The sequence below is a fragment of the Pseudophryne corroboree genome, chromosome 10 (genome assembly GCF_028390025.1).
Source record: "Pseudophryne corroboree isolate aPseCor3 chromosome 10, aPseCor3.hap2, whole genome shotgun sequence".
Taxonomy (NCBI): Eukaryota; Metazoa; Chordata; class Amphibia; order Anura; family Myobatrachidae; genus Pseudophryne; species Pseudophryne corroboree.
This window is the reverse complement of record NC_086453.1, coordinates 115,425,565-115,439,668: the sequence shown is the minus strand read 5'-3', so window position 1 is coordinate 115,439,668 and position 14,104 is coordinate 115,425,565. Positions and strand designations below refer to the sequence as shown.

The 14,104-nt window shown below is 43.5% G+C and overlaps 1 protein-coding gene across 1 annotated transcript in view; it reads left to right on the top strand.

Moving 5' to 3' along the window:
* The window catches only part of FAM83E (family with sequence similarity 83 member E), a 199,031-nt gene that overhangs the window by 34,126 nt on the left and 150,801 nt on the right, over window positions 1-14,104 (top strand). Inside the window, exon 3 of the mRNA XM_063942758.1 lies at window positions 5,763-5,930. Within this exon, the coding sequence (XP_063798828.1) occupies window positions 5,763-5,930 (168 nt within the window). The remainder of the gene's footprint in view (window positions 1-5,762; window positions 5,931-14,104) is intronic.

Here is a 14,104-nt window from a genome sequence, read left to right as displayed (position 1 = left end):
ATGTCCACCTTTGGTTTTTCCCAACGGTTTACAATCACGTGGAAGACTTCTGGGTGAAGTCCCCACTCCCCCGGGTGGAGGTCGTGTCTGCTGAGGAAGTCTGCTTCCCAGTTGTCCACTCCCGGAATGAACACCGCTGACAGTGCTGTCACATAATTTTCCGCCCAGCGAAGAATTCTTGCAGCTTCTGCCATTGCCCTCCTGCTTCTTGTGCCGCCCTGTCTGTTTACGTGGGCGACTGCCGTGATGTTGTCCGATTGGATCAATACCGACTGACCCTGAAGCAGAGGCCTTGCTTGACTTAGGGCATTGTAAATTGCCCTTAGTTCCAGGATATTTATGTGAAGAGACGTTTCCATGCTTGACCACAAGCCCTGGAAATTTCTTCCCTGTGTGACTGCTCCCCAGCCTCTCAGGCTGGCATCCGTGGTCACCAGAATCCAGTCCTGAATGCCGAATCTGCGGCCCTCTAGAAGATAAGCACTCTGCAACCACCACAGGAGAGACACCCTTGTCCTTGGAGATAGGGTTATCCGCTGATGCATCTGAAGATGCGATCCGGACCATTTGTCCAGCAGATCCCACTGAAAAGTTCTTGCATGGAATCTTCCGAATGGAATCGCTTCTTAAGAAGCCACCATCTTTCCCAGGACCCTTGTGCATTGATGCACTGACACTTGTCCTGGTTTCAGGAGGTTCCTGACTAGCTCGGATAACTCCCTGGCCTTCTCCTCCAGGAGAAACACCTTTTTCTGGACTGTGTCCAGAATCATCCCTAGGAACAGTAGACGTGTTGTTGGAATCAGCTGCGATTTTGGAATATTTAGAATCCACCCGTGCTGACGTAGCACTACCTGAGATAGTGCTACTCCGACCTCTAACTGTTCCCTGGACCTTGCCCTTATCAGGAGATTGTCCAAGTAAGGGATAATTAAGACGCCTTTTCTTCGAAGAAGAATCATCATTTCGGCCATTACCTTGGTAAAGACCCGTGGTGCCGTGGACAATCCAAACGGCAGCGTCTGAAACTGATAATGACAGTTTTGTACCACAAACCTGAGGTACCCTTGGTGAGAAGGGTAGATTGGGACATGGAGATAAGCATCTTTGATGTCCAGAGACACCATATAGTCCCCTTCTTCCAGGTTCGCTATCACTGCTCTGAGTGACTCCATCTTGAATTTGAACCTTTTTATGTAAGTGTTCAATGATTTCAGATTTAAAATCGGTCTCACCGAGCCGTCCGGCTTCGGTACCACAAACAGCGTGGAGTAATACCCCTTTCCCTGTTGTAGGAGGGGTACCTTGATTATCACCTGCTGGGAATACAGCTTGTGAATAGCTTCCAATACTGCCTCCCTGTCGGAGGGAGACGTTGGTAGAGCAGACTTCAGGAACCGGCGAGGGGGAGACGTCTCGAATTCCAATTTGTACCCCTGTGATACTACCTGCAGGATCCAGGGGTCCACTTGCGAGTGAGCCCACTGCGCATTGAAATTTTTGAGACGGGCCCCCACCGTGCCTGAGTCCGCTTGTAAAGCCCCAGCGTCATGCTGAAGACTTGGCAGAAGCGGGGGAGGGCTTCTGATCCTGGGAAGAGGCTGCCTGCTGCAGTCTTTTTCCCCTTCCTCTGCCCCGGGGCAGAAATGAGTGGCCTTTTGCCCGCTTGCCCTTATGGGAACGAAAGGACTGAGTTTGAAAAGACGGTGTCTTTTTCTGCTGAGAGGTGACCTGGGGTAAAAAGGTGGATTTCCCAGCCGTCGCCGTGGCCACCAGGTCCGATAGACCGACCCCAAATAACTCCTCCCCTTTATACGGCAAAACTTCCATATTTTAAATGCTCTATAGTCAATAATATACTGTCCCTATCCAGGGTATCAATATTTTCAGTCAGGGAATCCGACCAAGCCACTCCAGCGCTGCACATCCAGGCTGAGGCGATTGCTGGTCGTAGTATAACACCAGTATGTGTGTATATACCCTTTAGGATATTTTCCAGCTTTCTATCAGCTGGTTCCTTGAGGGCGGCCGTATCAGGAGACGGCAACGCCACTTGTTTTGATAAACGTGTGAGCGCCTTATCTACCCTAGGGGGTGTTTCCCAACGCGCCCTAACCTCTGGCGGGAAAGGGTATAATGCCAATAATTTATTAGAAATCAGCAGTTTTTTATCAGGGGAAACCCACGCTTTGTCACACACCTCATTTAATTCATCTGATTCAGGAAAAACTATGGATAGTTTTTTCACACCCCACATAATACCCCTTTTTGTGGTACTTGTAGTATCAGAAATGTTCAAAGCCTCCTTCATTGCCGTGATCATGTATCGTGTGGCCCTACTGGACATTACGTTTGTCTCGTCACCGTCGACGCTGGAGTCAGTATCCGTGTCTGGGTCTGTGTCGACCATCTGAGGTAACGGTCGCTTTAGAGCCCCTGACGGTGTTTGAGACGCCTGGACAGGCACTAACTGATTTGCCGGCTGTCTCATGTCGTCAACAGTTTTTTGCAAAGTGCTGACACTGTCACGTAATTCCTTCCATACGACCATCCAGTCAGGTGTCGACTCCCTAGGGGGTGACATCACTATTACAGGCAATTGCTCCGCCTCCACATCATTTTCCTCCTCATACATGTCGACATAATCGTACCGACACACAGCACACACACAGGGAATGCTCTGATAGAGGACAGGACCCCACGAGCCCTTTGGGGAGACAGAGGGAGAGTTTGCCAGCACACACCAGAGCGCTATATATATACAGGGATAACCTTATATAAGTGTTTCTCCCTTCTATAGCTGCTGTATTTGTATTATCTGCCAATTAGTGCCCCCCCTCTCTTGTTTTACCCTGATTCTGTAGCAGGACTGCAGGGGAGAGTCAGGGAGCCGTCCTTCCAGCGGAGCTGTGAGGGAAAATGGCGCTTGTGTGCTGAGGAGATAGGCTCCGCCCCGTTTTCGGCGGCCTTTTCTCCCGCTTTTTTTAGGAAAACTGGCAGAGGTTAAATGCATCCATATAGCCCAGGAGCTATATGTGATGCATTTCTTTTGCCATATAAGGTTTAAAACGTGTTTTATTGCGTCTCAGGGCGCTCCCCCCCAGCGCCCTGCACCCTCAGTGACCGGAGTGTGAAGTGTGCTGAGAGCAATGGCGCACAGCTGCAGTGCTGTGCGCTACCTTATTGAAGACAGGAACGTCTTCTGCCGCCGATTTTTCCGGACCTCTTCGCTCTTCTGGCTCTGTAAGGGGGCCGGCGGCGCGGCTCCGGGACCCATCCAAGCTGAGCCTGTGATCGTCCCTCTGGAGCTAATGTCCAGTAGCCAAGAAGCCCAATCCACTCTGCATGCAGGTGAGTTCGCTTCTTCTCCCCTTAGTCCCACGATGCAGTGAGCCTGTTGCCAGCAGGTCTCACTGAAAATAAAAAACCTATTTAAACTTTTACTCTAAGCCGCTCAGGAGAGCTACCTAGCATGCACCCTTCTCGGCCGGGCACAAAAATCTAACTGAGGCGTGGAGGAGGGTCATAGGGGGAGGAGCCAGTGCACACCAGCTAGTCATAAAGCTTTTACTTTTGTGCCCAGTCTCCTGCGGAGCCGCTATTCCCTATGGTCCTTACGGAGTTCCCAGCATCCACTAGGACGCCAGAGAAATCAATCTTTCAGCCCCCGAAAATAAAGCTTCCTTATCACTGCAATGTGTGGCAATAAGGAATCTTCTTTGTTTGCACAGCTGTGAACTACCATTAGTGAGTCGCCGGGACAAGGGCTCTGTAGGAGCATGTCCTAGTGATCATTGAGAAGAAATGGGAAGCACCCCTGTCTGTTTCGCTTCCAGAAATATAAGCGATAAGTAATGCATGGTCTCTACCTTCAAGCAAGTGTTATTTTGAGTTACTTCATTAATTCTGTGATATCCCAGATAAATCTGTAAGAACAAGTAAAACCAGTATTCAGCATTATTATATAAAATTAATGGGACTTGGCATATCCAGGGTCACCTCAGTCTGCCCACTGCTCCACCCTACACTCTGCCGTCACCCCTGCAGTGTCCCACTCCTTTCCCCGCTTTGTCCCGCTGACTCCCCGCTATATACTGAAGATTCCCTTTCCGGCACAGAGCAGTTCTCCAACTTAGGGGTCTATTTAATAAGCCTTGGATGGAGATAAAGTTAAAGGAGATAAAGTACTAGCCAATCAGCTCCTGTCATTTTTACAAACCCAGCCTGTGACATGTTAGTTAGGAGCGGATTGGCTGGCACTTTACCGCTGTTGACTTTATCTCCATCTAAGGCTTAGTAAATAGACCCCTATGGTCTGTCCCAGCACGCTGCAGTGGGAGCACCCACTGTGCGTTCATGTTGGAGACAGGACAGACCTTAATAGATTTTAATGCAGATGGTAAAGCTGTACACTATTGAATTAGATATTGTGCCTGAAATAAATATATTGTTTATACTTAACTATTCTATCAAACAGCTTCATACAGTAGCTGCAATTTGCCATGTTAGGAGGGAGGTACTTAGAGTATCTATCTGAGACTGCAGATTGTGGATGACAGGCTAGCAGTGATGTCACAGCAGCTCAATTGAGTGCAATTGCAGTTTTCATATGCTATGATTCAAGTGTTCAGTATAGATTATTCAAGAACTATCATTGTTACATTTGATGAAATAGCGACCATGTCAAATGGTTATATATATAAATAAATATTATTATTATTATTATAATAATAATAATAATAATAATAATAATAATAAATTATTATTATTATTATTATTATTATTACTACTACTACTAATACTACTACTACTAAACTATCCCTGGTTCTATTACACTGTTTTAACAGAGCTATAAGGTTAATACTGTACATACTACATGGTTTATAGGGTTGGAGGGGTTTAGTGATTTGCTAAAGGATAATACCACCCAAAACAAAAACATAAGTTTTGGATGGAAAAGGACATGACAAAAAAAAATACATTTGCAGGCTTCACAGGGATCCTTGATTATGTGTGCTTAGTTTAGTTTAAGGTCCATACACATGGAGCGATATAGCTGAGCGATTTTGACTATATAGTCAAAATCGCTCAGAAAGTTAGTGCATATCGCTCTGTGTGTACACAGCCAGCGATAGCGATGCGCGTCCCCGCCAGGTCGCTATCGCTGCTAAAAATAGACTGTGCAGGCAAGTCAATTTTGGCTAGGTCGCTGGAAATGAAAAAGCATCCCCTTGCTTAAATGAGTTAGCCAAAATCGCTTATAGCCAAAATCGCTGGAAAAGTTAGTCAAAATCTTCTACTGCCAGTTCAAGGGAAAACACTCAAAATCTCTCATAGTTAAAATCTCTCCGTGTGTAAGTCAGAGCCATACAAGAAGCATCACTGGAAAGATGAACATAGTTGTAGAGAATTACAGCCTTTATTCTGTAGGAACAATATTCAAATAAGCCTCATTTAAAAATTAAGAGATTGATGGCTAATGGGATTTATGTGGCAGGTTATATTTTAGTTAATGCACCTTAATACCACTTGAAAGATATTATTCTGAATATTAATATTAATAATTAAAAACACCTGTGTACTTTTTGTTAAATAAAAATGTAAATTAAAAATATCTGTATACCAACTAATTACTGTACATCATCCATATTGATGGAAGTTATCCTGTTCCTTTTACCAAAATACTCTTTCTCTTGGAAAGTATACAATTAACTAGTTGCCTACAAATAAGTTAACACATATTGATTATTTTTTATTTTCAGGTGATTGCTGTTGTCATGGACTTATTCACAGACCCGGATATTTTCTTGGACCTGTATGAAGCAGCGACAAGACGTATGGTCCCAGTGTATATAATTCTAAGTTTTCATCATCTTTCGTCTTTTCTTCACATGGTGGAAACAACAGGAGTCAATGTTAGATTCACAGAGGTATGTATATCATTTCTATCTTTATCAGGTTTTATAAATCTACCTAGCAACTGCACTAGAGTTGTTGGTGATATACTGAGATGTTCTGGGGCTCCTATGTAACGTAGTGGTATGAAGTTTAAAATAAGGAAGTGAAATTAATATGTCTGTGTTTGCAGGTGACCAAAGTTATATTTAGTTTACCAGGAAAATAGAAAAATAGATTGTGGTTAAACTAAAGATGTGAGAGAATTTTGACATCACCAATCTTCAAAGCTTCATACTAAACAATGACATAATGAAATAAAATCAAGGATTAGTCTGATACAATAGGCAAGCTCATCAGGGTATTACATATGGAGAGGTACAGTGACCAGTGACAGGCACCACTTGATATGCACTAGCCGCACATCTTAATTAAATGTTAATTTCTTACACTGTGGACCTCATTCAGGTCCAGGCGCATGCCGTAAAGTACCAATGTTCATTCATTTGTGCATGCGCAGGACCTATTCCCATGGGTGTTGCAAGCTGCCCGATGGTAGGTTAGTGATCCAATTCTGCATCCTAGGATGCAGGCCAGATGACTACTGCAGCAGGAGATTTCTACTTGTACTAAACGCCTCCTGCTGCAGTACTATACAGAAGAGGTGCAGATGTATTAAGCCAGAAGAAGTGATAAAGCAGTGATAAGTGGAAGGTGATAACGCACCAGCCAATCATTACGGGTTTGAAAAATGACAGTTAGGAGCTGATTGGCTGGTGCATTATCACCTTCCACTTATCGCTTCTTCATCACTTCTCCAGGCTTAATACATCTGCCCCAGAAGCAGCATTGTAAGTAACTCTAACCACATCTGAATCAGGCCCCATATGTTTTTGTATCACTAATTTACAGCTGGATATATCTCTATTTCTTGAGCGTAATATACACATTTAAGTAGTGCACAGGATCACCAAAAATGTGCATGCTTATGTCCATATATAAACTTTGATAAAGACGTAAAGGTAGATGCAAAAGTTATCTCTCCATCTTTACCTAGTAAAAACTATTGCCCTTATTTATCAATGAGTGATAAATTTCACTGTGAGTGATAAATTGCACCAGCCAATCACCCTTTTATACCTTTTGGGTTTTTTTAATTAAGAAGTTATTAGTATTTCTTTGTACAGTACATTATACTGTGTTGTTTGAACCTAATTTGCTTGATCTCACATGTAAGCAGGGCTGGTGCAAGGTTTTTTGCCACCCTAGGCAAAACTTTAGCCTATTCACCCTGGCCCCTCCTCCCCAACCCACACACAAATATCCACTTTTCAGCCTCAGGTGAAAGTGCGGAGGTAACATCTTAAAAGTAGAGATGAGCGGGTTCGGGTCTCAGAGAACCGAACCGTACCGAACTTCACGCTCTGAATCCGGTTCCGAGCCCGGCTCGGGTTTTCCCGCCTGACTCAGAAACCCGAGCGAGGCAAAACGTCATCATCCCGCTGTCGGATTCTCACGGGATTTGGGTTCCATATAAGGAGCCGCATGTTTTGGCCATTTTCACTCCACTCTCGGAGAGTGCAGGGAGGAGACGTGTCTCCGTCCTCAGTGTCTACGTGGGGGCGGGAAAGTGGGGTGGCGAGTCTTGTGCTGTGTTGTGCTGCTCAGTCCTGTCCAGTGTAGTCAGTGTATTGTGCTGCATCAGTCCAGCCAGTCACAGTGTTGGTGTCATCTGCTGCTATATGTCCCCAGTGCTGCTGGCTGCTGTATAAGTCCCTTGCATTTTTGCTGTGTTGTCTTGCATCAGACCAGGGGTAGTATCTTGTGCAGCATCAGTCCAGTGACCAGTCACAGTGGTGGTGTCCTCTGCTGCCATATATCCAGTGTAGCTGTATAAGTCCCTTTCAGTGGTGCTGTGTTGTCCTTCATCAGACCAGGGGTAGTGTCCTGGCCATCAGTCATTCCAGTGACCAGGCAGTCACAGTGGTATACGCTGCTACTATATGTCCACTGCTGACGTATAATAACAACAACAACAAGTCCTTCACAGTGTTGCTGTGTTGCGCTGCATCAGACCAGTGGTAGTGTCCTGGCCATCAGTCATTCCAGTGACCAGGCAGGCACAGTGGTATACGCTGCTGCTATATGTCCACTGCTGATGTATAACAACAACAACAACAACAACAACCTCACAGTGTTGTTGTGCTGCATCAGACCAGTGGTAGTGTCCTGGTCATCAGTCATTCCAGTGACCAGGCAGTCACAGTGATATACACTGCTGCTATATGTCCACTGCTGGCGTATAATAATAATAAAAATAATAATAATAATAACAACAACAACAAGTCTCTCACAGTGTTGCTGTGTTGTGCTGCATCAGACCAGTGGTAGTGTCCTGGCCATCAGTCATTCCAGTGACCAGGCAGGCACAGTGGTATACGCTGCTGCTATATGTCCACTGCTGACGTATAATAATAATAACAACAACAACAAGTCCCTCACAGTGTTGCTGTGTTGTCCTGCATCAGACCAGTGGTCATTCCTGTGCCGCATATTGTGTTATATAACTCCAAAAAAATAATGGAGAACAAAAATTTGAAGGATAAAATAGGGAAAGAACAAGAACCACTTCCTCCTAGTGCTGAAGCTGCTGCCACAAGCCATGACATAGACAATGAAATGCCATCAACGTCGTCAGCCAAGGCCGATGCCCAATGTGAGAGTAGAGGGCATGTAAAATCCAAAAAGCCAAAGTTCAGTAAAAAGACCCAAAAAAAGAAATTTAAATGGTCTGAGGAGAAATGTAAACTTGCCATTTACGAAACGGAGTGGCAAGGAACGGCTGAGGCCATGGCCTATGTTCATAACTGAGGCCTTGACACTTATGTTGGTGTTAGACGTGTGTCCGGAATCCACCATTAGTGCAGTGGGATTTAGACAATTGATGGAGGCATTGTGTCCCCGGTACCAAATTTCATCTAGATTCCACTTCACTAGGCAGGTGATAGCGAGATTTTGACATTTAATTCCAGTGATTTGGACGTATAATTATTAATTACAGTGATCTTGCCAATTAATTCCAGTGATTTGGGCGTATAATTACAGTGATCTTGCCAATTAATTCCAGTGATTTGGACGTATAATTACAGTGATTTGGACGTATAACTATTAATTAGTGATCTTGCCAATTAATTCCAGTGATTTGGACGTATAATTACAGTGATCTTGCCAATTAATTCCAGTCATTTGGACGTATAATTACAGTGATTTGAACATATAATTCCAGTGGGAATTGTTTGTGTCGCTTGGCTTAGTCATACAGTTACCTCATTGCACCTCTTCGACATCTTTGCATGAGGTGCTGTTTGGGGCCTAGTTTTTGAAAAGTGCCATCTTGACACTGCCGTATGAGTCCAGGGGTACTGCTGTATTAATCCTGGGGTACTGCCGTATAAATCCACCAATTGCAGATTTTTTTAAAAGTGACTGGAGCGTGCTGGAGATGCTGTGAGTGGACCAAACAATTGTGGCCCACTTTCGACATTCAGCCACTGCGTGACACTACTAGATGGGCCAATTGTTTGTGTCGCTTGGCTTAGTCACACAACTACCTCATTGCAATTCTTTTTCTTCTTTGCATGATGTGCTGTTTGGGGCCTTTTTTTGTATATCTGCCCTCCTGTTTGCCACTGCAGTGCCATTCCTAGATGGGCCAGGTGTTTGTGTTGTCCACTTGTGTCGCTTAGCTTAGTCATCCAGCAACCACGTTGCAACCTTTTGGCCTAGAAACAATATTGTGAGGTGTGAGGTGTTTAGAAAGTGTACAGTGTTGCTCCCAGTCTGCTGTGTCTCTCCCTCACAGCACCGTTCTCCAAGTTGCTGTACCTTCCTGCTTCCAGCACACGTTCTCCCAGTCTGATACTCCTCTGTAATTAAACACTCCACTTTTTCAAATGTGACATAAATGGTCCAGGGACAGGTTAGGTTTAAGTGGGCTTAATTTACAGTAGTAACCAATGGGCTTTTCTTCACCATTTAAAGCCCACCCAAACCTATCCTTTCCCTGGACCACCCTTAGGGGTCCAGGAAAATGTAAAAGACCAGCCTATTGAACAGAATTGAAGTACCTTTCCACATGGAGTATCTTTCCACTTAAGTTTATGCGCCATGGAGTATCTTTACACTCAAGTTTATTATAGAATCTCATCCCCAAACACACCTGAAGAGGAACATGCATTCCTCTAATGTAGTGAACTGGAAAAAATATTGTTTGATGATTTTTAAATAGAATTTTCATGAATCACTTAAAAATTAAAGCTCTTATAGCATGTGATCCCATCATGATCCAAAAATAAAACTTTGGGGATTTATTAACAACAGTATGAACAATTTCTTTACATTTAAAAAAAATATATATTGGCTTTTTGAGAAATTATAAAAAAATTTAAAAAAAGTTTAGATTTTTTTTTAAAGGAAACATGCTGCTGTGTTATGTATCATATGAAAACCCATAAAAAAAAGATTTTAAATTAGACATTGCCCAACTCACTAGCTAAATTAGGTGAGCTGCAAGTGCAATTTAACAAAAAGTTAACAGCACTTTTTTTGTGAAAAAATTGCAGCTTTAAAGGCATATAATTTCAAAACCATTGAACATAGCCTAAGATTTGGAGGTTTTCTTTACACTCATGGAAGCATTTATTATACCAAATTTCATTACATTCTGAAACGGTCAGTCTGCAACCTGTGTTAATTTGGTGTGCAATAACCCTAAAAATCTAAAATCTCGAAGTCATATCTCAAAATTGACTTTATATGCCAACTAATTTTGTGGAATAAGTTTGGTTATTAATTGCTAGTGGATGTCATTCAAGTGATAATATTTGTTTATCTTTCAAAACAATCTCTATGAAAGATTTAAATGATATAAAGGATAAGATTAAGAAAAAAAATAATCCAAAATGTATCAGGACTGTTGAAAAAATTTTCAGCACCCTAGGCAAAGTTTCAACCTACTACCACATCTCGTTGCACTCTAGACTTGTGTAAAATTAAACTCTGACGTCCTCCTGGCTGGTTGGTAACACTGTAGTCCAGAAATACTTATGTCTGAATGAAACATTGCCCTTGATTCACTGGTGTCCAAGGGCTAAGGCAAGATTTGTGTAATGTTGATTTTCAAACAGATAAAAAACAAAACAAAATCAGTAATAATTTAGCAATAATTTAGCAATAGGCATTTTTTTTATTTTTTTGGGTGAGTCTGATTTATCAAGTAGTACATTTTCAAAATATAAGGTTTTCTGTATTTGCTTTGGCAAGTTGCAACCGTTTGTTTTATTGAATGCAAAACCTCTGGTAAATTTGAAAACAAGACCAAATTTCAAATCCAACCATTTAGTAAATCAATTTGTTAATAACCCATTGAAGAAAATCACAGACAAACTGTCAATCCTGAAAAATCAGATCCCTTGAAAGAAATCAGATTCCTTTTCCATGTATTATGTAGTTGTTTCTATGTACTGTGAAATACTTTTGACCTGCACAGTAACTTACATTTGTATTTTAGATTAAAAAAATAATAATAATAATACAAGCATGAAAATCAGCATTCTCCATCCCTTGCCCCATGCCCATCAGCTTTTCACTTAAATGCAACTCCTGCCCACCTGTTTTTCATTCCCATGCACCTCTGCTCACCAGCTTACTGTATCTCTCAAATGCCCCCTGGCCACAAGCATTTCCCTCTTGCCCATCTGCCCCACTAGCATTTCCCTATTGAGCCACCCTGCCCACCAATCTTGCCCATACATGCCACCCCCGACCACTAACATTTATTGTACATGCCACCCTGTGCTTTTTCTCACATATCCCTGCTCCAGCTGTGTGCCTCATATATTGCCTCCTATAGTACTTACCTGATACTCCACTATCATGGTCACACAGGAACCCCCTGCAGTGTGCTTCAGATGAACATAGCAGTCACATGTCATTTAGACTGGGACAAAGCAGCTTGACGGATTGCCCCTGTTGCTCTGTCCTCAACACTTAGTTATCAGACCCAATTATCTCTTCAGGCTCTAGCCCAGGGGTGGGCAATTATTTCAGCTGGGGGGCCGCTTAACACTTGACCAGTGAATATTCGAGGGCCACACACAAAATATCTTGTATATACAATACCTATCACAAAAATGCTGTAAGATTTATATAAGAAATATTTTTATTATACAAAGCAAACAGAGTAAGAAAATGAACACTGATACAATATAGAAAACAGTAAATGTCTAAGTAGGAGTACAAGGAACAGAAAAGGAGGAAGAGGAGGAGCGATCAGGTCTGAATTAGGCCCATAGTTATGTATATAACTATAAAAAATAGGATTTTATTACCTACCGGTAAATACTTTTCTCTTAGTCCGTAGAGGATGCTGGGGTCACTTCAAGAACCATGGGTATAGACGGGATCCGCAGGAGACATGGGCACTTTAAGACTTTCAAATGGTGTGACCTGGCTCCTCCCTCTATGCCCCTCCTCCAGACTCCAGTTATAGGAATTGTGCCCAGGGAGACAGACATTTCGAGGAAAGGATTTATTGTTAAACCACGGTGAACATCTTACCAGCTCACACCTCAAGCATGCCGCAGAACGTGGCATTCAACAGAACACAAGCCAACGGCATGAAGAATTTGCAGCAATCTGCTGACAAAAATTGTAACACAACCTGTGTATAACCACAACCAATAACTGCAGATACAGTACACACTGGGACGGGCGCACAGCATCCTCTACGGACTAAGAGAAAAGGATTTACCGGTAGGTATTAAAATCCTATATTCTCATACGTCCTAGAGGATGCTGGGGTCACTTCAAGAACCATGGGGTTATAACAAAGCTCTAGAACGGGCGGGAGAGTGCGGATGACTCTGCAGCACCGATTGACCAAACATGAGGTCCTCAGCGGCCAGGGTATCAAACTTGTAAAACATTTAAAAAGTGTTTGAACCCGACCAAACAGCTGCTCGGCAAAGTTGCAATGCCGAGAACCCCCGGACAGCTGCCCAGGACGAGCCCACCCTTCTAGTAGAATGGGCCTTCACCGATTTCGGTAATGGCAATCCAGCCGTGGAATGCACATGCTGAATCGCACTACAGACCCAGCGCGCAATGGTCTGCTTGGAAGCAGGACACCCAATGTTGTTGAGAACATACAGAACAAACAGAGCCTCTGTTTTCCTAATCTGAGCCGTCCAGGCGACATAATTTTCAAAGCTCTAACCATAGCCAGAGACTTTGACTCAGCGAAGGCGTCAGTAGCCACAGGCACCACCATAGGTCGGTTCCTGCAGAAAAAAAAGGAAAACACCTTCAGCAGAAACGTTGAAGTGTCCTCAATTCAGCTTAATCTTCATGGAAGATCAAATAAGGGCTCTTGTGAGATAAGGCCGCCTTGCAGATGCCAAGCCCAACAGGATGACCGCTTTTCAAGTGAATAACAGCAACTTCACCTTCTGTAAAGGTTCAACCACATGACTGAAGGAACTGCAACACCACATTAAGAACCACTGGAGGCCACTAATTAAGAGGCCACATTAAGAGCCACTGGAAGCACAAATGGAAGGTAGACGCACAACACGCCTTTCACGAAAGACTGAACTTCCGGAAGGGAAATCAATAGTTTTAGAAAGAAAATTGCCAATGCTGAAAACTGGACCTTAATGGAGTCCAATTTCATGCTGCATTCCCTGCAGCCCGTAGGAAATGGAGAAAACACCCTAACTGAAACTCTTCCGTTGAAGCTTTCTTGGATTCACACCAAGACATCTATTTTCACCAGAGACGGAGGTAACGTTTAGACGTTACTCCTTTCCTGGCCTGAATAAGAGTGGGGATGACGCCCTTTGGAATACCCTTTCGGGCTAGAAACCGGCTCTCAACAGCCATGCCGTCAAACGTAGCCGCGGTAAGTCCAGGTACACGCACGGCACCTACTGTAGTAGGTCCTCGCGAACAGGAAAAGGCCCAGGATCTTTTTTTTTTTAAACTCCTAAAGATCTGGGCACCAAGCCCCCCTTGGCCAGTCTGGGCAATGAACTTTTTTCCCGAAACCTCTTTCTTCTTATGATCCCGAGAACTTTTGGGAACAGTGGAAGTGTAGGGAATACATACACTGACCAGAATAGCCACTGGGTCACCAGTGGATCTATTGCTA